Source organism: Mustela erminea, chromosome 2, assembly GCF_009829155.1.
Source record: "Mustela erminea isolate mMusErm1 chromosome 2, mMusErm1.Pri, whole genome shotgun sequence".
Taxonomy (NCBI): Eukaryota; Metazoa; Chordata; class Mammalia; order Carnivora; family Mustelidae; genus Mustela; species Mustela erminea.
Window position 1 is genome coordinate 101,087,035 of NC_045615.1, and position 24,903 is coordinate 101,111,937.

General features: G+C 55.7%; 2 protein-coding genes across 2 annotated transcripts; one reads left to right on the forward strand and one right to left on the reverse strand.

The window, feature by feature from the left end:
- The first annotated feature begins 296 nt into the window (after nt 1-296).
- On the forward strand, nt 297-8,777 carry GRPEL1 (GrpE like 1, mitochondrial). The gene is made up of 4 exons (XM_032333749.1): nt 297-409; nt 3,100-3,262; nt 4,427-4,508; nt 7,149-8,777. The coding sequence occupies exons 1-4, from the start codon at nt 303-305 to the stop codon at nt 7,493-7,495; spliced, it is 699 nt and encodes a 232-aa protein (XP_032189640.1). The 5' UTR covers nt 297-302; the 3' UTR covers nt 7,496-8,777.
- A 1,573-nt stretch (nt 8,778-10,350) lies between these two features.
- Nucleotides 10,351-24,678, reverse strand: TADA2B (transcriptional adaptor 2B). The gene is made up of 2 exons (XM_032333746.1): nt 24,355-24,678; nt 10,351-12,821 (listed from the first exon to the last, which is right to left on the reverse strand). The coding sequence occupies exons 1-2, from the start codon at nt 24,622-24,624 to the stop codon at nt 11,829-11,831; spliced, it is 1,263 nt and encodes a 420-aa protein (XP_032189637.1). The 5' UTR covers nt 24,625-24,678; the 3' UTR covers nt 10,351-11,828.
- Between the last annotated feature and the right edge of the window lie 225 nt (nt 24,679-24,903).

Consider the following 24,903-nt stretch of genomic DNA (forward strand, 5'->3'; position numbering starts at 1 on the left):
GGACCGTGCCCCGCCCGCGAGCTTCTCCTCCCACGATTCCCTTCACCTTTTACCTCCTCACCTTCCGAGCCCCGGTAGCCTCCGACCCCGCCCACCAGGAGGGAACGAGCTGAGAGCCGCGGCGGGGAGGGGGGTTGGCGGGGCGTGATCTGAAGCGGCCCACAGTATTGGTTACTATTGACTGTCCATCAGAGAAGAAGCAGTTACGGACTGGCTGAAGGGAAGTGGTTGGGCGGGGACGAAGGCAGAGAGTCAGCGCGAGTGGCTACGCCCCCTAGGGGGCGGGCCAGCGGGCTAAGCGCATGCCCAGTGCGTGCGCAGTGGCGGCGGCGGCGGCGGCGGCGGCAGTCATGGCGGCTCGGTGTGTGAGGCTGGCGCGGCAAAGTCTCCCAGCTTACCTGTCTCTCAGGTAAGGCGCGCTCGGCTGCCCGTGGCGGAAGAAGGACGTTGTCCTCAGTGCGGCTTCCACTCAGACGGAGGCCGCGCCGGGGGTCCGGCCCGGAGAGGGGCGTCGTGGGCCCCGCGGTTCGCCAACGCGGCACGCGGACCCCCCGCCCGGGGCCTGGCCCGCTGCTGTGGCTGAGCGGCCCCGCGTACCGGCCCACGCGCGCTCGCGCCCGGGATCTGGCGGGCCGCCCAAGGCCAGGTCGCGCGCGCGTGCGCGTGCTCGGGCAGCGCCAGGCTTGGTCCGCCAGGCGTTCGGGCTCGTCCCGAACCTCGGCCCGGTTCCTTTCGCAGTGCAGGCCAGAAGCGCCGCGAGGGTCGCCCCGCCATGGAAGGAGCAGTTTAGGTGGACCGTCCAGGGCCCTCCCCCTGTTCTTTTAGCCGGCGGCCTCTGCCATTCGAAGTCCTAGCTCGAAAGGTAATTTGGCAAGTCTTAGCGTCGCCTTTGCCGGAGGAACGGCTCCGAACCGTGTACTTCACGGAGGAGCTGCTCGGGCCAAACGTTGGGTAGCAGCCGGGCGGAGCCGAAGCTGGACTTGTCTTGGGACGCGCTTGCTCGCGTGGACCTGGAGACCCGGCGGGTGGGGCGAGGATGACCTCCGGTGGTTGGGGGTCACGCTGTGATTGCCAGCCTCGGAAATTACAGAAAGCGACACATGCGGACAGAGCCTTGAGCACCCGCATTCCCGGGGTTGCTCAGGTAGTCTGTGGTTTTGTATCTGAATTAGTTAGAAAGCAGTCACAAAGGTAGCAATAACTTTCTGTTCTTGAGGACTAGCTGACTGTGGAAAGAGGCTCAAACGGGGAGTCAGGTGGAGTCCTAGTCCTAACTCTGAGAGGGGGCTAAGCTCTGACTGCCTGGCTGCATCCCCTCCGTGGCTGAGCAGCAGAATAAGTACAGAGGCTGTGACTGTCATATCCAGGAATCAGCACTGCTGAGAAAGACAACCGGCCTCACAACAACATATGCAGTTGTTAAATTACCAGCCTCTTTAAATCACAGAAATAAAATACAATAAAAGGCTTAATGCACTCCACTCCGCAGACTAATGGGTCCTTCCATTCTCCTCCAGGCCTAAGACACAGGTATACAGATACAGGATTTCTGGGGTTTGTCCTGACAGACAGAGAGGCTTCATGCTTTGTCTATTTCTCTAAATTGCATTTTGTACCTCCCAGTACATCTGTAGTGTATCCCAGAGGTGAGAGTTTGACATTCTTTTTCACAGCCACAGAATATTCCAGGTTGTGGAAGTGACAGTGTGTTCAGCAGTGTCCCCAGCTTGTTGCTCTATTGTGTTGCCGTAAACATTCTTGTACACATAATCTGTGTACTGATAGCTCCTGTTCTTTGAGGCAGTTCCCTTTATTCTAGGAAGAAGATTGTACTTATTTTCAGATTGAAATGTGGTGCCATTAAGAAGAACTCTTAGCAGGGTGCCTGGGTGGCTCAGTCCTTAAGCGTCTGCCTGCAGCTCAGGTCATGATCCCAGAGTCCTGGGATCAAGTCCCACATCAGGCTCCCTGCTCTTCGGGGTGACTCCTCCTCCCTCTCCCACCCCCTGTGTTCCTTCTCTCACTGTCACTTTTTCTCTGTCAAATAAATAAAATCTTAAAGAAAAAAAAAAGAAGACAAAGAAGAACTCTTAGAAGAAATCTGAGTTTTAAGCTTAGAGGAGAAATCTGGTCCTGGTGAAGAAGTCTGAGTTTAAGACCATTCTGCCATTCATCAATAACTTTCTGACCTTGGGCTTATCACTTAACCTTTTTCATGTGAGGATCAGATTGGATAAAGTTTTGAGTACTTCCAGTACTGGGTTTAGAGCTACTTGTTTCCTTCCATATATCCCCCTGCTTTCCTATCTCCAGTGTGGACTCCTTATGTGTAACTCTTACCTATCCTTCAGAGCCCCTCTGTACAAAGCCTTTCATGGTCTTCCATTTCCCCAAAGTTATTAACATTCTACCCTAAGCCTCCTAAAGCATGATTCCTTCTTTATCACTTTTTTTTTTTTTTTAATTTTTTAAAGACTTTATTTATTTATTTGACAGAGAGAAATCACAAGTAGATGGAGAGGCAGGCAGAGAGAGAGAGAGGGAAGCAGGCTCCCCGCCAAGCAGAGAGCCCGATGCGGGACTCGATCCCAGGACCCTGAGAACACGACCCGAGCCGAAGGCAGCGGCCCAACCCACCGAGCCACCCAGGCGCCCTTCTTTATCACTTTTAAACCCAAAATTATACTTTGTCTGTAGATGCCTTTTTTGACAGTAAGTACCCTATGGGCAGGATCTCTGCCCAGTCTGCCCTTGTCCTCTACATCAGCAGAAGACCTCACTTCTCCTAGTAGCTACTCACTCAATATGTGATGGGTGTGGATGACCATACATCCACAGAAGGAGGTGTTTGGAAGGGGAAGAGGTTAGTTCCATAGCCTTGGTACATTGACAAACTAGTTTACACACAGAAGGTTGTATATAAGTTAGTACCTTCTGTACATAATATGCTGTCTGGCTTTATTAGATCTAAGATAAATTCATTCCACCTCACACGTCAGTAGCAAATAGTTTTAAATTATCTCAAGTTTCTAAACTGATACATCAGACTTTTAAGCCAAAAGTCCAGTCTTAATTCCCAGTGCTATGCATTTGCCTTAGACCATCTCCTCGGCTGCTGTGCACAGCTACGAAACAGAAGAACAGTGGCCAGAACCTGGAAGAGGACGTGAGTCAGAATGAACAGAAGACAGATACTCCTTCCTCAGAGAAGATACTCCTGGACGAGAAGGTCAAGCTAGAAGAGCAGCTGAAGGAGACTGTGGTAAGGTCATGTGGGCTCTTGTGGGAAGTGTGATCTGTTGAGCTCAGGTGGGATTCTCCAGAGGACATCTGGCTGGAGGAGGTGGGTCATTTTCCAAAAACTATGGTCGGCTCCTGTAGCAAGTTCCCACTGAAGAAGGGACTAGAATTCAAAACCTCTGTGGCTCTGGTTCCGTCATGAGAATCCTCTTTACAAGTGAGGAACACGCACCTGGCACTTACGCAAGGTCTGACAGGAAGGCAAGGGCCCGGGCCAGAGGCGGGTTCTGTGGTGCACTCCCAGGGAGGGAGGAGTTCGGTGAACTAGTTGGAAGGACAGATCATTACTCCACGTGAAAAGGCGTAGGTGGCACAAATCAGGTTCTTTAAGAATTGAAAACACCCTCCTATCAGACACTCTGTACTGGCTCTGTTTCAACCACCTTATTTACATTAATCTTCACAACACCTGTGGGTCACCTGTTAGAGCCCCGGTTACAGATGAGGACTGAGGCACGGGAAGGTTGGGTAACTTTCCCCAGGTTGCTTAGCTACTGATCGGCAGAACCCGGGTTTGAGCCTTGGGAGCCTTGTTCTAGAATCACCTGTAACTGGAGGACAGAGGCCCTGGAGCTGAAGTGCGCAGATGCGCAGCCTGGCAGAACAGTTGGTGAGAAACAGAGGGCGTAGCATTTGCTGATTGGTACCCAGTGAGTGTTGGGATGGGGCCATTGGGCAGAAGTTGAAAGACGAGATTCACGGATGGGATTTTCTCCACTCAGTGGGCTGGTGGTTCTAAACCCCTCCCGGAGCTGTGGGCTCTGGGTGCGTCCGCCCCAACCAGCGTTCTGGGATTCCCTGAAGTTGGAAATTCTACGCGAGTGACCAGGCCGTCCTAGAGGGGCGATGAGACAGACCGTAAAACCATGAGACTTTTCCTCATCCTTATCCAGCTGCTCTCTGGGGGCTGTACAGATTCGTGACCCCTTGACGTCATTCCTTGGAAATGGTGACCTTCTTTCTGCTCAGGAAGCAGCGCTGCCTGCTGTCTAAAACACCAGACATAATGACACGTGTTACTTGTACTTTGACTTGGGATTTGTTAGTATTGCATTTGTTTTCTTACGAATCTGTTCCCTTTTTCATGTATGCGCATTTCCTATTTGCTCTTTTTTTTTTCTTTTAGGAAAAATATAAGCGAGCTTTGGCAGACACTGAGAACTTGAGGCAGAGGAGCCAGAAATTGGTGGAGGAGGCAAAATTATACGGTAACTTTGAACACTGCTTGCACTGATCCTAGAAAAGTACGGGGCAGGCGGGCGGGGGGCCAGGATGGGGAGGCCAGGGTAGGAGGGGTGTGGGGCGCGTTCCCTCCAGCAGGGAGGGGTCCCCAAGGAGCCGAAGGTGACCCGCACTTAGGATGGCAGGTGTCACTCCTTTGATGAGGAGTGTGTGTGCATTGCTATCCCCACATGGATCTCTGTTACCAGCCTCCAGATGGGCATTTCCATGGCTCACTCAGCAGTCGCATAGGCCAGAGATGGAAGATGCTGTCTGCACTGTCAGCATTGGGATGTTTTTGTCACTGTCCTTTGCACTTTACATGTGAGATCATTGAGGCTTCACGAGGCTGGGAAGTCACAGTGGTGTGCTGAGGCCGGTGCCCCCGACTGGTGTCCACTAAATGTTGGTACAGTTTGAGCATTCACAGGACCTTGTGTACAGACCGGCAGGCACCATTCCCCCCAATTCTGGAAGAGCCACCTTGGGCTCATAGACGTGAGCTGCTTTGCCCAAGGACAGAAGGCAGGTGCACGGCCTGGTGGAAGCCAGGACCCAGTCACATCCACAGGCAGCAGCCAACAGTCTCTTCTTGAAATTCTGCTTATTCCTCTTCCTGGTAACGCCCTTCGTTGGCTTCTCATTTGCCTGGCCTCTAGAAGTCTGGGTCCTTCAGGGATTGGAGTCAGGCCTCCCCTCCTCTTGACATCCTTCCCATGAGACTCACCCTCCCACGGGCCCACGCACAGGTTCTTTGTGGCTCAGATGTTTCTTTGGAGCTCTGGTCCTGTGTGTCCTTTCGTTTACCCCGCATTTTCATCTGGGTGTCTCATGGGTGCTTTAAACTCCATTTTCCCTTTATCTGTGCTGTCCTTCCTCATTCTGCTAAATGATCCTGTGATCTTGCCTGGTGTTTATTAAGGGCAGGAAACAAGTTCTCTTCTCCTGTCCCAAGGGCACTGAGTGGCTGGCCTCCCAGTTGTCTATTTACCTGGATGGATCCTGGCCAGCTTTGGTGCTCACACCACCACACCCTGGACCAAAGCGATAAGATACAGTCATTCCTCGCTTTACCACGCTTCACAGATGATGAGGTTTTTGCCAGTTGAAGGTTTATGGCAACGCTCTGTCGCGCAAGCATTTTTCCACCAGCATCTGCTAACTTCCTGTCTCTGTCACATATCAGCGAGTCTCACAGAAGTTCCAACACTTGATTATCACTGTGTTTGTTGTGGCCTGTGACCACACCTCGTTGGAATCTCAGATAGTTAGCATCTTTTAGCAAAATGTATTTTTTAAGGTATGTGTGTTTTACACATAATACTATTGCACACCTCATAGATTCAGCATAAACATAATTTCTACATGCATTGAGAACCCCAAAAACTCATATGACTCCATTTACTGAGCTCCTTACCCTTTCGGGGCAGTCCACAACTTGAACCACCATACCTGTGCCAGATTCCCTGACAGTGTGACCACGCTGTCCACCCATTTGGCTGCCCCATCTGGAACCTTCAGCTCGTCTGGGCCTGCCTCTTCCTGTGCTCTGGCTGCCCGTCCTTCCTCAAATGTTTGGATGACTCTTGAGGCCTTGGTTCACAGACCTCTCCTCTGACTCTCCAGTCTCGATGAAGTCCCTTAGTGTAATTGTTCCTCGGCACTGAGGAAAGCGCCCTCTTGGAGGTGGGACCTGTAATTTTGTCACTCATAGTTCTTGGATGCCGTGTCTATGTTCCCTGAGGACAGACCACCCTGAAAGAATCAGCACAAGCTTATTCCGTGATAGACGTTGTGTTTTTAGCAGATAGGTAGAGAGTTTTTTATTTTATTTTCCAGCAGGAGGGGAAAGTGTTGTGAGAAGTTGCCCACAGGTGCTGCCTTGTGGTACAAGGTACCCTTGTGTCTGGTCAGGCCCAGACTTCCATTCAGCATCTGAAGCACTCTTGAAACCACAAACAGTTCGATGTAATATGCTGCCTTGAATTTTGAGGGACTTTTCTCCTACCGTCATTTCTTTTGTTAGATTAAGGTTAAAGCTCAGGTGTATCCTGGGAACTCAGCACGGCAGCCCCTCCCTGGCCTCATGTCCACAGGATGCGGTGTTCTGTTGGGTGGCAAGCGCAGTTCCTTAGCCCAGGGGAGGGCTGATGGGGAGATGATTCTGCACCTGAAGAGCTGTTTATCTTCGTGCCTAATGAGCTCTCGTCTAAACCCAGAAGTTGTGGGGGGGCTTGTGGGGGTTTTGTTTTTTAAAGATTTTATTTATTTATTTGAGAGAGAGACAGTGAGAGAGAACATGAGCGAGGAGAAGGTCAGTGAGAGAGAGCATGAGCGAGGAGAAGGTCAGAGAGAGAAGCAGACTCCCCGTGGAGCTGGGAGACCAATGCGGGACTCGATCCCGGGACTCCGGGATCATGACCTGAGCCGAAGGCAGTCGTCCAACCAACTGAGCCACCCAGGCGTCCCGGGTTTTGTTTTTTAATACGCCATTGGAATCCAAGGGCAAGTGAATGGTTTGAAAGGTTACCGTTCGGGAGGCTGTGCGTGCAGCCGGAGGTCTTCCGGCCCTTGGGGTGCCCCATGGCAATGGGGGTGCAAGTGACCATGTCCTTCCCTTTGTTTAGGCATCCAGGGCTTCTGTAAGGACTTGCTGGAGGTCGCAGATATCTTGGAGAAGGCGACGCAGAGTGTCCCGAAGGAGGAGGTCAGAGACGACAATCCTCACCTCAAGAACCTCTATGAGGGGCTTCTGATGACGGAGGTCCAGATCCAGAAGGTGTTCACCAAACACGGCTTGCTGCGGCTGAACCCCGTGGGTGCCAGGTTCGACCCCTATGAGCACGAGGCCCTGTTCCACACACCAGTGGAGGGCAAGGAGCCCGGCACGGTGGCGCTGGTCAGCAAAGTGGGGTACAAGCTGCACGGGCGCACCCTGAGACCCGCACTGGTGGGGGTGGTGAAGGCAGCTTAGTGGCCTTATGGGGCTCCCGTGGGTTCTTTGCGATCCCCTGCTGTAGCTCTTGAAAGGTTCATCTTTGTGAATACCTTTGACCCTTTTCCTGTCCTTGTTGGAAAGCTTTAGTAACCAGTGGCTAAACAGAAAATGAAGCCGGTTGCACAGATGCGTGAATGAACTTAAATTCGGGAGTCTGTTCGTTGATTTTTAATACACCTTTAATCGCTCTACATGCTTAGAGAACAGGCCGGCGGGACACGACTGGACCCAGAGGGTCATGAATCATGCTCTAGCTGGTTAAAGCCTAGCGACGTCCAGGTACCATAAATGAGTCAATGCCTTTGGGAACCCCACTTGGGCTGCGCGCTGTGGCTCACCCGGGTCCCGGGCGCTCAGCCCGAACCTTCCTGTGCAGAACGGAAGGCGAGAGCTTGAGCGTGTTCTTCCTGCTTAGAAAAGTTTCGCCATGCCCTCACTGAAGAACATACAAGTTCATTTGTAATTCGTTACGGTCTAGCAACGAAAATACCCGACTTCCGGCTTCCTTCTGGAGATGGGAAGTGAGCACATGTGCCTGAACAGGCCTCACCAGCTTATTTTGCCCATTACTGAATTTAACAAAATCAGTCACTCTTGACCTTTTATTCATCTATTTGCAGAAATGTTCAGATCTCTAGTAGCCACTTACTGATGACCGGAAGGTCTTTACTGTAGAAAGACGGACTTGCTCAAAATCCAAGGATTGCATGCTTCGTACATTTTAAATGTCGATGTTTAATTTTCAAATTTTATTTAAGAGGATTAAAGCCCTAATGTGTTTATTTTCCTATTTTCTGGAAACTGTTTTGTGTACTTTGGTGGAGGAGACCCACCTACACTGAGCAGGATTCCGCTTTCCTGCTCTCGGCTCAAATCCCAAAGCTTTGTGCTTGACACTCAGACATGCCGCACGTGGTAGCTTCCCCGTGGGAAGGGAGAGCAGGAGGAAAACGGGGGGGGGGGGGGCTTGGCTGGGGACAGATGTTGCCGTCCACGGCCCTGGGGAGGGGACTGGAGACCGGTCTGCACCACTCTGTAGCCCCCTCTGTTGCTCATTCACAACGGGGTGTTGAGAGTGAGCGGTTACAGACCAGACAAAATCCAGCCTCCTGCTATCTGCTGTAGAGAGGTATGTCTGGGACCGAAGGCCAACACTATTAATTCATTTACTACGTAAGAAAGGTGGGGTGGTTGACTTTGCTTGTAATTTTGAGAGATGTAGGTAGTATTCCCTTAATTAAAAATTTAATTTATACTATTTCAAAGTATTTTCCTCTTTTCTGTAAAGCAGTCTTAATAAGTCTGTTGGTCACAAACTTGCCCCAGAACCGCAGGCAGCGTAGTGCACTGGAAAAACCCACCAGGATCAGAGCTCTGCAAGGGTCTTGCATCACCTTCCTGGAACTTCTATAAACTGAAAGCCACATGAGGAATTTTCAAACGAATTTCTACACGTGTGTAGCCCCTTCCTTGTCAGCTGGGGCATGACCACTGTGGGGGCTACACCCCAGGAGACTGTGGGGATGGGCTGTGGCTCCACTGTGGGTTCCCATCACCCTGCATCGCCCCTAAAAGGGAAGCGCCTCTCTACACTGGAGGTGAGATTTGCTGACGCATCCCGCCCAGGGCCCAGGGGTGCATGACTGCGGGCCAGACACCACCAACCAGGTGGCGCCATTTGCTCCTGAGGGGCCTTTGTGGCCGGGATCTGCCTGAGACACGCACACACTCCCTGGGGATTGGCTGCTGGCAGCCAGGGGGAGCAGGTATGAGGGGCTTCTGCTTAGTAGCCAGTTTAACTCCTACCTGGGAGGGAAAACCAGTCTGACGCCGGAGTGCTGAGCTCAGACACGTCCTGAGAATGCCATCCCCAGCTCGAGGGGCAGCCGTGACACCACTTTGTTCACCACTTGTTGAATGTGTAAAAAGTGCTAAAAATTGTAGAGTTTCTGTTTTTTACACATCCTTGGGATATGGGCCATCCAAAGGGCATTATTTTAAATGGCCGAATTAACTTTTTGGACTCAAGTAAGTTTCAATTTGGAAAAACCCTCAAAAATCCCATTTCATGGGATGCGGGGATGAATTTGACATGTTGAAGCTCAAGGGCCCTGTGCTGGCAGTCACAGTGAGGACTGATGGGCTGCACGGCCCACGGGGATGGGCTCAGAGGCAGCCAGTAAGGACAGGCCGTCTTCTTGGGACAGTCTGATGCTATAACGTCAGTCACGCATTTACAGTTTTAAAACAGCCAAGCCTAAGGCAAGTTCTTTGTACCACCGAGAAAGATGCCCATCCTGAAAACCTGCTTAAGCACAGAATTGCCCACTGAACAGCCTGGCTGGCCTGGGCCACATGCTGACATAGACTTTTGCTTCTCCCACTTAAGTTTGCAAACCATTTCATATCAAAATAATAGCAAATTTAGAACCTCACCCAACCAGGAACCTGGTGCAGGAAATGAGTAAATCTCAAGGTGGGAGGAGCTGCAGCCCGAGCTGCCCAACCAGCTTGCCTGCCAGCAGCAGGGCCCTGCCTGACTGGTCTCAGGGCCTTGCTCCAAGGCCTGAGGGTCCACAGTTCTAGAAGGTTCCCAGGGCCCAGAAGCACAAGTGAGAGGCAACATCCCCATCATTGCTCAGGGACAGACCAAACCTGCGCTCTGTGCCGTGCGACTGTCGCCGCAATGAGCCCACAGAGGGGACAACAGGAGGAGGCCTCGTGAGTACCACCCCTGCTCGCTCTTTCTCCTACAGTCACAAAAGCCCAGGGCTTGGCTAACAGGGAGCACTACCGGCCAGCATGCACAGTACAACTAAAGCCACATACGATATATTTTAAATGTTTTATTTAATGCTGAAAAATTTACCCTGGGGGACAGAAGGATGTAAAAAGAAAGGAAAAGGCACCGTAATTAAGTCCTTGGAAATGATGAGGGTCTTTTTTTCTTTTGTCTTTCAAATAACTTCACTTTAATGTAACTGCAAGCCTGAACATTGTGGGAAGTCAACAGTCTCTTGGGAGCTATGGGGGCAAGAGAGGCAGGATGAGCGCCAGGAAGAACAAGAGCGCTGGGGTCTGCAGTCACCCTGGCCCTAGAGCGGGGCCGCGGCCAGGAGAAGCAGCACTGAGCAGCAGGAAGACAGATGACAGACTTAAGTTCCCAGAAGGAAGGCACTGTGTCCATCTACAGAAGCGGGGCTCCTGAGGAGACAGCAGGGCTAGGCAGAAGCTGGGCGGTTCAAGAGCAGGACCCAGAGAAGCCCCGCGGGGCCTCGCCTGCTCATGCAGAGCCTGCTGTGGGTGCAGCCCTGTTCAGCCTGGCCAGTCTGCAGAGTGCTGGGGACCACCTGCAGTAGGACACTTAGCCTGGCTAGCACGGTCAAGATCAGAGTTTCCATGAAAAAGGTTATTGCAACCACCATGAGAATTCTGGAGGAAATGGACTGCAGAACTCAAGAGCCCTCCACTATGAGTTCTTCCAAGTAAATGGGGTGCTTAGTACTGCAAGTACAAGAGCAAGGAGCAGCACCCCAAAGGCTGGCTCAGTTCTGGCACCCACACTAGTCCTCCCAGCTCCTCCAGAGCACCCCTCCCCACACACCAGGGAGTCTGTTGTGGGTGGGGGGATCCTGTGCTGGCCCTGAGGTGAACCCACAGGCTCCGCCGCCCTGCAACCCCCCAAAGAGGCCAGGGGCGTTTCCAGGCTCTGGCATCACAAGCGCGACTCTGGCTGCAGGGGTCAAGGGGAAGCTCCTTTGGACATTGTGTTCCACCTACTCTTCCTCTAAAGCTCCCAAGGAAACTTCATGTGGTTCTCCAGCCTCACTTCCCACCTGCCCCACCCTGGCCCCCATGTAAAGTGCCGCGTGCTGGGGCTGTGCTGGGGTGTCCGCGGCGTTGGCAGTGGGCCCCCCAAGGGCGTCCCCGGCAGCCAGCCAGAGGTCACATCACAGGGCCAAGCTGGTGGCTGGCGGGCCCAGCAGAAAGCTGCTCCTTTCCCCCACAGCCCAAGAGTTGCGTACCAAAGGGAAGACACAAAAGGAAATGACCCAATCTCATAATATTCCCCAAACTGAACATGGAAAGGCAAATCGTCATCTGGAGGTGTGACTTTAGGACTAAGTTAAAATATACATGTGTCGGCTTCCCCCATGATCCGGCATAAAATCGTTACTATTGCTTCTTTCAGAGGACCATGAGCAGAATTTATAGCCTAAAAGAAAGGAACTCAATCTGCTTAAAAAAGAGCACCTCCTCCCCCTCCCACACCCCCAGTCCTCTAGGCTCCCCGCAGAGCCACGGGCTTTCAGGAGGCCTCCCTGGATATCCACCCGCTCTCCGTGAGGAAGTTTAAAATCCTTTTCTTTAGGACTTTGTCCAAGTAGCTCGGAAGGCGGCTTTTGGAAGGTATGCCCTGCCGCTTCTGGAGGTGGTCCTTGATGATGATGGTCTTCACGGTCACGTAGCGCGCTGGGCTCAGGTTCAAGGAGCTGCAGAGCACCTTCTCGCGGTCCGACAGCAGCTCAAAGCCCGGCAGGTGCTCGATGGCCGCGAACTCGCCGTCCCTGCCGTCCTCCTTGCCCCGCCGGGCTCCGGCCGCGCTCTTGTTCTCCTTCCTCTTCTCACGCTTGTGGCGCGCCGCCTCATACTCGGCCGACTCCTCCAGCTTGGTGATGCCGTTGCGCCGGTAACGCTGCAGCTCGCGGATCTTGGCGCGCAGCATCTTCTCCTTGTGCATGCCCTCGAACAGGTCGTCAAACTCCTTGCATGACATGAACTGGTAGAGCGGGCGCAGCTTGAGCCGCAGCTCCTTCTCCTCCTTTGTGACCTTGCGCTTGGCCGGCCGCTCCTTGTCCTTCTTGTCCTTGCCCAGGAAGGCAGGCACTAGGTTGTAGTCACGCGCGATGTTCTTGCGCCGCTGCCTCTCCCGCAGCTTGCGCACGTACATGTCCACGTGCGCGCGCTTGAGCTCGATCTCCACGTCCTCATCGTCGTAGTTGACCGAGAGCCCGCTGATGAGCGTCTCGGCATCCTGGTCGTACTCGATCTCGTAGTCGTCACGCAGCGGCATGTAGCCCAGCTGCTGCTGCTCAGCCACCGAGATGTCTAGGGGAGGCAAGGGGGTGGTGAGGCTGGGGGACAGGGGCCCTCCGCCGGGGCACGTGTGGTCGGTCACCCGGTTGGGGATGGTGTCGGGGATGCAGGCTCTCCCCAAGTTGCCGTGGATGTACATGCTTACGTAATGCTCCATCACCTCCTGCGGCGTGCGGGAAGCTCCCACGTGTGCGGCCATGTCCTCCTGCAACAACAGGGACCACAGGTTAAAACGCAGGTTGGCGTGGCACGCGTGCCCCCTTCCGGCCTGTGTCACCCCAGCCCCCAAGGGGCCCCAGGCGGTGTGCTCTTTGCAGCCAGGCTCAGCACGGGGCTACGGACACTAAACGGGCAGAAGGGGTACGAAGGAGGCGCCACCTGCCAGCGCGCTGACACCGGGCCCACATCACCCCTTGGACTCTGCTCTCCTGGGGCCCACCTATGGTGGCCTCCTGGCCACACATCAAACCCTGCACTCTGGGCGGGGTCAGGGAGCACCCCAGCTGCCCCGCCTCTTCCCAGGCCCACCAGGGCTCCCCAACCACAGCTCCCCGCACAAGACAAGACGGACCCTGCTGTATGGTGCTGCCTGCCTCCAGGAACCAAAAGGACCCAGCCCCTGGGAGTGCAGGGGGGTGGCAGCCTATCCCCTTCCTGGGTGATGGTGCCAGGGACCAGCTGTGCCTTTTCAAGGGGCGGGGCATCACTGGTGACAGGCTCCACAGTTAGGTAGCTGGAATCTGCCATAGGCTGTGAGCACACATGCCCGTAGGAGGTGACCTATGAACATGAGGGTTATTAATGAGAGGAAATTATACAACTCCCCCAATCTTTTCCTTCTGCCAAGAGGCCTCTTCCTTAGTCAACCGCTAAAGCCACTTCACAAAGGAGCTGCCCAAAATGCGCACTCATTCACCGGCAGCCGCTCAGCCCCTGCCTCCAGCCTCCACTCACCCTGCACCCGGCTTTGCCGTTCTAGCAGCCGCCAGGGCCCAACGCCATTGCTCTGTGTCCTTGCCCCTTAGTCCTGTGAGATCAGGTTGGTCTCTGCAGCCCCAAAGGCCAAACTGGACTCCCAGAAACCAGCCAGTCCACTCGGGTTGAGGACTGAGGACACACCGGGCACCATGGGAGGGAAGCGCTCCTGGGAGGGAAAAGAACCTGTGTGGGGCCTGAGTCCCAAGGGCAGGGCTCCAAGGCAGGGAAGATTAGAATAAACACCAGATTCTGGTCTTTTGGGGAAGAACTGTGTCCATGATTAAGTTCTTTAAAATGTTACTGTTTGCATCAAATCTGTTTGTATTTTCCCAGGGACCATTAACCTCACCCCACCCCAAAAAAAGAACCCCCCCAAAAAAACCAAGTCACAACCATCCCAAGCATCTATGGCCACCACCATATGACCCAAGCTAGTCACTTCCCATCTCTGGGCCTTGGGTTCCTTCCAGTAAGGAGACAGGAGTCAGCCCTAGCACCCACCCTGCACCTGCCACGGGCACTGTGGACAGAGTGCCCAGAGGCTTAGCGCCCCTGTGAGGGGCCCAGCTCAGGTCCTGCTCAGAGGGGCGAGCTAGCCAGTGGGCATTCTTCCACCCTGATGAGCTACGCCAGAAGAATACCAGCCCTGACAGCTGCCCGTTCAGGAGGGAAACACAGCCTCACAAGGCTGTCCAGACAGCAGAAATGCCCACATGCTCCCGGTCCAAGATTCCAGGGCCCAGCCGCACAGCCAGAGGTTGTACGGGCCCAGGGTCTTCACCATCCCTCACCACAGCCTCGGTGAGGACCTGCAGCCACTACAAATTTCCGAGTCCAGCATCCAGGGAGCCTCCTGGGTGAGGGACCTGGGGAACCCCTTCAGCAGAGGCTCGGGGGATCTGGGCCACACATCCAAGCTCACCTGGTTGGAGTCGGGCCCCAGGCCTTGCCCCCAGCCTGCCCCAGTGAGACCTGCACAGCGGGCTACCCAGCCAGCATCCAGAAGCACCAGCTGCCCCCCTAGCAAAAGTCCCCTCAGCCTGAAACTCAGCAATCTGCCTTTCAAAAATGAGTGGATGGCAGAGCCCCCCGTGTTTCAGAGAAAACTGAAATCCTGAAAAACAGAAAGATTCTGAGTAGTCAAGTTGACTAACTTGACCAAACCAAGATGTGTTACTGGTTAGAGGTTCTTGCCATCAACTCTAACACCGTGGGAGCGAGAGCAGGGGATGGAAACCACAGAGGGCCTTGAAAGCTCTGGGCCGGAGCAGGGCCATATAGGACCTCCTGTCCCCAGCTAGTGTCCCCTCTCACACGCCCAGCAGCTGGCAACACAACACAGAATGAGTGTGTGCATGCCACTGCTGTCGTCCAAAGGGCTGGAGGACACCTGGGGCAGAGGGGCTGGGGAGGGAGCCACTCTACTGGACACCGGCTTCCGGCCTGACCATTGTCATCCTCAAGAACACTGTGTCCAATTCTAAGTGATAAGGAGAAATCCCACAGTGGGGAGGAGGGAGAGTCTGAAGAGTGACCCTGTCCCACGCTGTCCCACGGCCCAGCCCAGGCATCTCAGCCTCAGCACCAGAGTACAGCAGCCAGACCCGAATTATGGAACATTCTACAAAACACCAGCCAGCACCCCTCCAGCGCGTCACAGTCACAAGACAAGGAAAGAACTGTGACCTGAAGAGACCCATCAGCAACATCACTGGGGTGTCCTGGGTGGGACCCCAGGCCGATCTGTGCATGAGTGAGTGGCTCTGAGTCAAGGTCAGCACCCTGCTTTCTGGAGCCACACCACACCTCTGCGAAATGCCGCTGTTTCGGGAGGGTTATGAGAGGAACATACGTGGGAACTCCACATACTATTGTTTTACTTTTTTGGGTAAATTGAAAATAAAAGTTATTTTTAAAAAATAAAATTAAATTATTTTTTCTTTTTTTAGAGAGAGAGAAAGAGGGAGAGTGGGGTGGGGGAGAGACAGTGAGGAGAGAGAGGCTCTCAAGCCAACTGCACGCTGAGCATAGAGCCCGGCGCGGGGCTCAACCTCACGGACCTGAGATCACGGCAACCTGAGCCAAAATCAAGAATCGAACTTCGGGGCACCTGGGTGGCTCAGTGGGTTAGGCCTCTGCCTTCGGCTCAGGTCATGATCTCAGGGTCCTGGGATCAAGCCCCGCATCAGGCTCTCTGCTCAGCGGGGAGACTACTTCCTCCTCTCTCTCTCTGCCTGTCTCTCTGCCTGCTTGTAATCTCTCTCTCTCTCTGTCAAATAAATAAGTAAAATCTTTAAAAAAAAAAAGAATCGAATACTTCACCAACTAAGCCCACCCACGAGCCGCCAAAAAGTAAAGATAAATTCTGCCTCGCAATTTTGTTTAGCGGTATAAGATTGACATCCAAACATTAGAAAAGAACACACAGAGCGTTCAAGAGAAGGCTGTTCCATCACGTGGGAAAGCTGCCCTGTCCACGGTGGGTGCAGTGTGGCTCTGTGGTCACAGGCCTGTGACAAGGGCAACGTGCACTCAGCAGACAAGCACCCTCCTGGGGCCCTGGGCCAGCCAAGGAGCAGGCCAGCCGGCCATGTGGGCACTTTGGATGCACAGACCCTCTTCACGTCGAGGCAGACTCTGGCTCTCGGACAGACTCGGGTGATGAGTACTTAAAAAGCCAGGAACCAAAATCAGAGTGGCTAGCGCCTTGTCACCAGGAGCCCAGGAATCTGTCACCAATCACCCTTACCGCTGCCCGACAACCTCAAAGGCCATGGCCAACACTACACTGGCCAGCAGCTGCTGCTGAGAGAGAATCCTGCCCCTGGGCCGCCGTGTTTGTTTCATGACCATCGAGAAAGGCCCAGGAAAACACACAAAACCCTCATTTCTCAAAGCCCTGGAAACAGAGGAAGATCACAAGAGAATCGTCTGCACGGGAGAGATAACACAGCTCTGGTTCTAAACAGAATCCAGAGAGAGCAGACAGGTTCCATGGTACTAGGTGATAGTGAGGAACACACTTTACAAGTGTGTTTATGACTAAAAACAGCAGGAGCTGCAGCACCCCACCCCACACTGGCACCTGCCCGCCACACTGTCCTCTCCCGTCCGCACACGTCAGCTGTCACGTGAAACCTGCCCACCTCCCACGAGGGGCACAAGTGTCCTGTCACCGCCCTGGTGTCACCTGCAACAGCTGCGGAGCACATGCTCAAGGTCAAAGTTTCCACTTAATCTAGATGACGGATGGATGGAGGAACGGACAGACGCACGGATGGGCAGGCAGAAGCAACAAAAGTGGGTCTGGGGGGACAGACCTGGAGAGACAAAGACAACTCAAGTACACCTACAATTGAACAAGGGACACGAGTGTACCCTGCAGCTGGTGTTCCCTGACACAGGGCAGCACAGGGGTGAGGAGCCCAAAGTCAGTAGAGACAGAATCCCAGGTTCTGCCCCTTCATCCTCACTAAGAAAAGGATACCCACCCCTGGAAAAAGGTAAGGCTAGATATGCTGCTTCCTCAGAGTTCTTAGAGAAATGAAGGAAAACACACTTCTAGGACACTGAATGGCCCTCAAGTCTACAGTCCAAGGTCACCAGACTCCCCCCAGGGTGCTGGCTCTCAGGGACAGGAAGTGAGCACCCTAGTGAGTCAGGACTCCACAGCCTTCTGTGGTGGTCTGGCCTCCTTCCGGCCTTCCCATGGCTCACGGAGAGGCCTGTAGCCCGGGAGCAGGGACGGGAAGGGGAGGGCAGTCAGAGCAACCATCGTCAGCGTCAGCCGCCCCCCACCCCGCCCCTGTGCCATGGCCTACAGGCACCCGCAGCCATCTCCTCCTTTCCCCTGGAATGGATGCCCGTCCACTGCTCTGTGCACACATCCCCCCGACAGGTGCAAGCCCCGCGAGGTCACTCCCACCGATGACAAACCTTCAAAGGCTCCTATCAGGGAGTCCACTACAGCTCCCACCAGACTGGCCCATGATCGAGGGGAAACTGAAAACCTCGGGACAACTAAGGCTTTCCCTTAGAGCTAAACTCTTCCATTTAAAGGACAGTTCTTCATTCCCAGATGATGTCGTTCTTGTTTGGAGAGTACTAAGATAGTCTTTTCTTTCTGGAAAATGGTGAGAGAGAATTAATCGGATCGGATATTAATAACCTTATTTGGCAGACTTGAAGTCAGCAACTCTGCGTTACATTAGCCTTTGATACACCGTTTCAACAGCACTAGTCTCCAAAGTCTGAGCATGTGGGAGGCCTGACCTGTCAGGGGTCCATGACACGGAGTCTCAGACCCCTGTCTGGCTCCCGCCGGACCCCACACAACCCGCCCCGCCATCCAGGCCAGCGGCCCCAAACCCTTGCCGGATGCTCTCTTTCTCTGTGTGCACAGGCTTGTGTCCCAGACCTGGCTCCACCCCTCATGGCTGAGGACCCTGGACAAGTGACTTCACCTCTCTGCCTCCGGCTCCTCACGTGAGTCACACAAGCGCTGGTCCCTACATCACGACAGGTCACAGCAGAGAGGACACGCACACACGAACACCACCACAAGAAAGCTGTGGGTGTCACTCCCACAACACGTTCTTACCCCACACCCAGCTCGTCCTCTCTGGAGCCTGCGGCAGCCCCCACACCCCAGGTGGGGTGCAGGTTGTAGCTCAACCACCCCCAGACTACAATCCTCATCCTCTCCCCTCCTGCTTCTGGGCCTGTGGTTCCCTCCCCTCTCAGGGACAACACAAAGCCTGTCACAGTGGCAGGTAAGCGCTTCAGCATGTAGCATCTGGTGTGGTCCCCCAGAGGCCCCCCGGGCTCCCGCAGCAGACAGTCCTGCTCCGGGGCACGCGGCCCTATCACCACGGGGCCTCTGGCGGGGTGCTGGCTCAGTACACACCGCGGGGAGACCTCTGCAGTCAAACGCTTCCAGACCCTTTAAAACGGCAGAACAGGGCCAGACCATGGACCCATGCCCCTGACACCTTGGCTGGGCCAGTCCACCTCCAGCCTCTGCGGCCCACGGCCAAACCAGCTCCTCCCCCAGAACTTGGGTGGCCTTCACCTTCCCCGAGAGAACCAAACACCACCCCAGGAGGCCTGGGCTCTTTCCTCCCCAGCACTGGGGATCCAGACTCCGAGGCAGGGCTGCATTCTTCCTCAAGGCAAGAAGCTTCAGAGGGATAGAAGCAGCCCGAAGGCCCAGCTCACAAACCTGGGGCACCCCGGGGGAGCAGGCTGTGCAGGCTGTGCAGGCAGAGCCACCTAGGGAGCAGAGTCCCCAGGAGCAGCAGGAAGGAGCAAAGGCCTGCACAGGGCCAGGGAAGGGAAGGGCCGATGGATTAGCTTTCACCTAAGGGACAAGGAGGGACTGCTCAGGCCCAGAGGAAAGAGGAGGGAAAGCGCATACAGCAGGATACCTGTCTGCTCCTCCTGAGCTGGATATGTGCACCCGCGAGCCCAGCGTCACTTCACCCTTTGCTGGCCTGGCCACCCAGGGCTTCCGCTCCCAGCTGACCATGGCTTTGGGTGTGGTTCGGGCCTGCCTGCTCCAGCCCCTTTCGGTCATTCTCCAAGAGAACAGAAGGGCTGCCTGCCTCGCAGGGGCCGGAAGGATGGGGCACTCGCCAGTCTGGAGCGAAAGCTGCCGCCACCCCCAGCGCGGCCCCCTCTCCCGCAGACAAGCTGGTGGTCGGTGCCACCGCCCACATCAGAGGCCGAGGACTAACAGCGGCCTGTCGTCTATCCTTACAAGATCCCCAGCCATTCCAGGAACCCTATTTCCCTTGGCCCCTGCTCCTGTTCACTGATTCATGCACATGGAAAGTTCCACAGGCCTCAGTTCCAGGTGCCCTGTCCTCCTGTCTCCACTCAAGAGAACTAAGCAGCCCGCACAGCTGTGACCGGCCTTCAAGGGGACAGAGACTTCCGGATCAAGTAAACCTGAGAGCAAGCCTCACAGAGGGCTAACAGCAGCGCACAGCCTCAAAACATAACCAGGTGACTCTGCCCTGCCACAAGGTAGTGATCTAAAGGATGACAAGGGGCACCTGGGGGGTTCAGCGGTTAAGCCTCTGCCTTCGGCTCAGGTCATGATCTCAAGGTCCTAGGATCAAGCCCCGCATCGGGCTCTCCGCTCATCAAGGAGCCTGCTTCCCCCTCTTTCTCTGCCTGCCTCTCTGCCTACTTCTGATATTTCTCTGTCAAATAAATAAATAAAATCTTTTAAAAAATAAAAATAAAAATAAATAAAAGGATGACAAGTGTGGACTTCAACAGAGTCTGCACACCTACTCCACTGCGGAGGACCCCCAGGAGCCAACAGTAGGAGCGGCCCAGGCACCTGACCAATCAGATGGGCAGTGGGATGGCCGTCAACCTTACACTCACAGGACACAGTGACGCCCGCTACATGAACGAACCTCAAGAGGGTTACGCGGAGGGACCTGAACTAGTCATAAAAGGACGAATGTTGCAGCGTTTTTCTCTATGAGGTCCCCAGAGTAGTCAAATTCACAGAGATGGAAAGCAGAATAGTGGGTGTCCAAAGCTGGGGTGGGGGAAGCCGGGAGGTGTTACGTAACAGGCAGTTTCTGTCTGTGATGGGAAAGTTCTGGAGATGGACGGTGGTGATGTCACCCAATGACATGAACGTACTTAATGTCACTGAACTGGGCACTTAAAGATAGCTAAAACCAGGGGCACCCGGCTGGCTTGGTCAGCAGAGCCTGCAACTCGATCTCAGGTCGTGGGTATGAACCCCCAGCCTCACGGGCATCACCCAAATTGTTAAAAATGCAAATTCTATCCCGACCCCAGAGGGGACCTACAGAGCCCGGAGGGGGTGCTGGGCATGTGTGTGTGTGTTTTAAGATTTTATTTATTTATTTGACAGAGAGAGATCACAAGTAAGCAGAGGCAGGCAAGAGAGAGGAGGAAGCAGACTCCCCGCCAAGCAGAGAGCCCGATGCAGGGCTCAATCCCAGGACCCTGGGATCATGACCTGAGCCGAAGGCAGAGTCTTTAATCCACTGAGCCACCCAGGCGCCCCAGAGCATGTGTGTTTTAGCAAGCCCTCCAGGGTGTTCCCGAACCACTGCCCTGTAGACCCCATCACTTCTGGCAGCTTTCTCCACCCAGGCTCCTCCCTCAGCCTCTCCATCCACAAACGTAAGTAAGAACCCACGGAAAGGATGCTCAAGGGACGGGCTTACCCATTCCCATCAACACACACGGGCCTCTGCCTCAGTGAGGTGACTGTTCCCGCGGTTCCCCAATGTGGCCCCGTGGGCCACACCAGAACTCACTCCAACAACATCTATTTCCAGACCCCTCCCCATACAGATGCCAGTTCAGGAGATCTGGGGGCCCCTGGGATTCCCGGACCCCACGGAATCCAGGACTCTGCCCGTGCTCAGTGAGGTTCAGGGCATGGAGTCGGAATACCTGGGTCAGCTTCCAGCTCTGCCACATTCCTTCATTAGCCACAGCGGCTTCCAGCAAGATTGTGTCTGCTGACTCGGAACACAACTAGCACCCACCACAAAACCGGCTGCTTCGAGGCTCTGGAAGTCCCTGGTGACAGCAGTCTGGCTCGCCAACCACCGGCCCCTTCCCCGCTGTCGCATTCCCAGGCACCTCCCCACCCACCCTCGAAGGCTGGGGCCCAGTGTCCCAGCCTAGCTACACAGCTCGCCCCCAAGCCCCCCAGCGTCACAGCGAGCACCCCACAGCCAGGACGAATGGGAGCAACAGCGCCAGACTTCAGAAGCAGCCTCCCCCCAACAGGTTGGCTGCCATCACCCCACCCCTTGAATCCCACACAAAGCAGTGCCACTCGGAGGTGACAGATCACATGTGCCATCTGAAAAATGACAGTGACCGGCCTCACCTTCAACTGCATCGCTTCCACTGATGTGTGTGCTGCCACTCCCCACACTGCAGCCCAGCCCACGACACCAAGCTCCCGCCCTCCCCGGGTCCTCTCCCTGCTTCCCGCTGAGCCAGGTCAAGACCCTGCCCCTCCAAGCAGCTCTGCAGGCCAGCCATGCCTTTAGCCGCAGCCCTAAGCTCCCAGCCCCTGCCCTGCAGCACTTAATGCTCTTATACCCAGAGGTTAAGGCCCAGACTCTGCAGTCAGCGGGGCCTGCATCTGAGCCCTGGCTTCACCATGAGAAAAGCCGAGGCAGCCCCCACAAGCATCTGAAACCCTCTGACTCGCTGTTCTGCAGCTGTACACTGCACCCAGCCCTGGAGCTGTGGGGAGGAGCCCAAGATCAGGTGTGCACTCCATCCAAGCTGGCACAGGCGGGATGGAGCATACATGGGGCACATCCCTTCTGCACACACAGCCATGGAGTCTGCTCAGAAGGACGCTGCACGTCTCGGAGCTGCGGAAAGCCTCAGGTAAAGCACGGGTAAGTCTAGTGGGCAGAGCAGGTGGCCCGAGAGACACTAGTGCCTGCAGCCTGGCCACGCACCAGGCGTGGTTAGGATGTAAAATCCCTGCCCCCATCCCGCCCCCACAAGGGGTTCGGCAGGAAGAGGACCCTGGGCGCCCCTCCTCCTGTGGCTTTGTCTCCTGTAACAGCTGACACCGCTGGCTGCTTGGAGCAGGAATCTGCATGGGAACAAGCTGCCCAGGTAATTCCTGGGTACACGCCAGCTTCTAAAGCACTGCTTTAGAGAACAGCCCGCTTCCTGCCCCCATGCTTCCTCCAACACACTTCAGGTGGCCTGGTCCTTGTGTGTCCCCACCCAGTGTGGCGGAGAAGGCAATGCATACTAGGAAGCAGCGCTGCCCAGAGCACAGACTCGGACATCAAACTCTCTAGCTCAAATCCAGCTGCACAGAGCTGCTGGGAGAGATCCCGGGAAACAAAGTCCTCAGCAGAGTGCCTAGCACTCGGCAAGGCTCGGGGTCCACCTCGGCTATTTTTAGCAACGGCTGTGTAGATAAGTGCTCTGGGAATGGAGTGGAGAGGGGAGAAGTCTCTTGGAGCACTGACATGGAAGCAGAAAGACCAGTCACGACCCAGGATCTGGAGGAAGAGTGCTCTGAGCAGTAGAAATAAAAAATGGTCGAGGGGGTAGCAGCTGAGATCCCCTTTGAGATCCTACTTTGAAACTAAGTAGGCCTGGAAGCCACTGGAGGCTGATGACATACGGCATGTCTGCAAAGATCACTCTGATGATGGCGTACGGAATGGGCTGGAGGGCACAAGCATGAAGCAGGAAGACCAGCTGGGAGGCCCCAGAGGTGGTCAAGGCAAGAGATAAGCACCAGCCTGGACTAAGGTTGCAACCAGTGGTTAGACTCTAAAAATATGTTGGACATGCAGCTGCGGCTGGACTGGGCCTGCAAGGACCAAGGACCAAGTTCCAGCAGCCCGAGGAACAGAGTGAGGTGGTAGGAGATCTGGGTCACAGAGGGTCAAGATGTCCACGAGATAAACAGGGAGGAGGTCCTCCAGCAGCTCACCGTCGACTCACTGAAACTTAGGCAAGAGGTCCTGGCTCAGACCCAAAGGATGAGAACACTTTAAGACCCTTGAAGACAGTGAGAAGCCTTTCCCTCCTACAAAGTCCTTTGGCAGAGAGCAGAGGCTCAGTGCACATTATTGCACTTCAAGAAAAAATGACGTTTTCGGAGGATGGTGATCATCATGTTGACACTTAGGTGAGACTCTGGGGAGCAGTGCATCTTTAAGGAGTAAGGATTCCCTGGGATGCACCATGGGTGTTGGTCCCTGAAGGCTGGCTCACTTTTTTGAAAGGAAATCAGGCCAGGTTTGGGAATGAGGGGAGAAGCCCAGGAGAAGTGTACTACTGGAGAAATGGTAGCAAGATGTAATACTGGTTCAGGGAAGTAGGAGGACCTCATGTAGAAGGGTATAGAAAGATGGGGGAGCTGGGGTCACGCGCCTCCTCCCTGCTTCCCAGGATGCCTGCAGGTGGACAGAAGCTCTTGGCAGAGACGGCCCAGAATCCAGCCAGAGACCTTTCTAACAGGAAGGAAAGCTTCCTGCTCCCCAGTGGAAAGAGAGCTCCCCAGAGACTGTCCAGAGCAGAGCACCCACTCTCCCCCAAAGGGCCCTCAAGCCTAAAGGGACCCTGGCTCTCACCTTCACTCAGCTCAGTCTCCACACAACCCTTCTGATAAGAGCAAGAGCCCAGGACCAACGCCTCCGGGTCTGTGCTCCTTTGTTCAGTACTTACCCAGCACTCCTCACACCGCGTCCTGGGCCTTGCGGGGACCCCACGACAAACAGGCCCCTGCCAGGGGACCCAGGGCACAAGAGCGCAGAGCCCACCGGGCCGCATACAAAGCCAAGTGCAGGGGGACGGTGGAGCGGCTGGAGGGCGCGGGGGAAGCCTGTCTGGCCTTCAGCACCCCTGTGCCCCCGGCAGAGCCAAGTCGTTCCTTACGGCGCCTCTGTCAAGTCTGCGGACCTGCCACCGTCCAGCAAGGCCACTCGGGCTCAGCGCGCTCCTGCCCAAAGCGCCTGCGCTCGGCAAACACCATGCAACGGCTCCTGAGGCCGGGACGAGGGCCCTGGGGGCGCCGAGCCGCAGCCCCGAGCCCCACCTGGCTACTTCCCAGCTGTGTGCCCTTGGGCACATCGCTCCAGCTCGCGGAGCCCACTCGGCGCGGAACCCACCCGGCGCCGACCGCACCAGCCTCCCCGCCGCCGCCCGCCTCCCCGCCGCCGCGGGCCCGGGACGAGCAGGTGCGCGTCGAGCCGGCCGCTCACCCAGTTTCCGAAGCCGAACTGCTCGATGGCATCCAGCAGCAGCTGCTCCTCGCGGCTGGTCCAGCCGCCCTCGGCCTCGGGCCCCCACAGCGTGAAGCGCCCGCCGTCCACCAGCTGGTAGCCGTGATAGCGCCGGTGGTGGCCGATCTCGGCGCCGGCCGAGAAGCACTCGGGGCACAGCTCGATGTCCTGGCACTCGGTGCAGCGGAAGCGCAGCGGGCTCACCTCGGCCAGGCAGTACACGCAGTACTTCTTACCGAGCTCCGCCATCTTCCCCCGCCCGCCGCCCGCGCCCGCGCCCGCCGTCAGCGCGCCGCCGCCCGCGCCCGCCGCCGCGCTCGAGCAACCGCCGCCCGCGCCCGCCGCCACCGCGCCGCCCCGCCCAGGCGCCGCCGGAGCCGGCCAGCCGGGCCGCGTCCCGCCTCAGCACGCAGGCGCCCTCGGGCCCGGCCCGGCTGCCGCCGCCGCCGCTGCCGCCGCCGCCGCCGGCCGCACCGCGCAGGCGCTCCGCGCGCGCCACCTCGCGGGGGCCCGGCCCGCCGTCCTGCG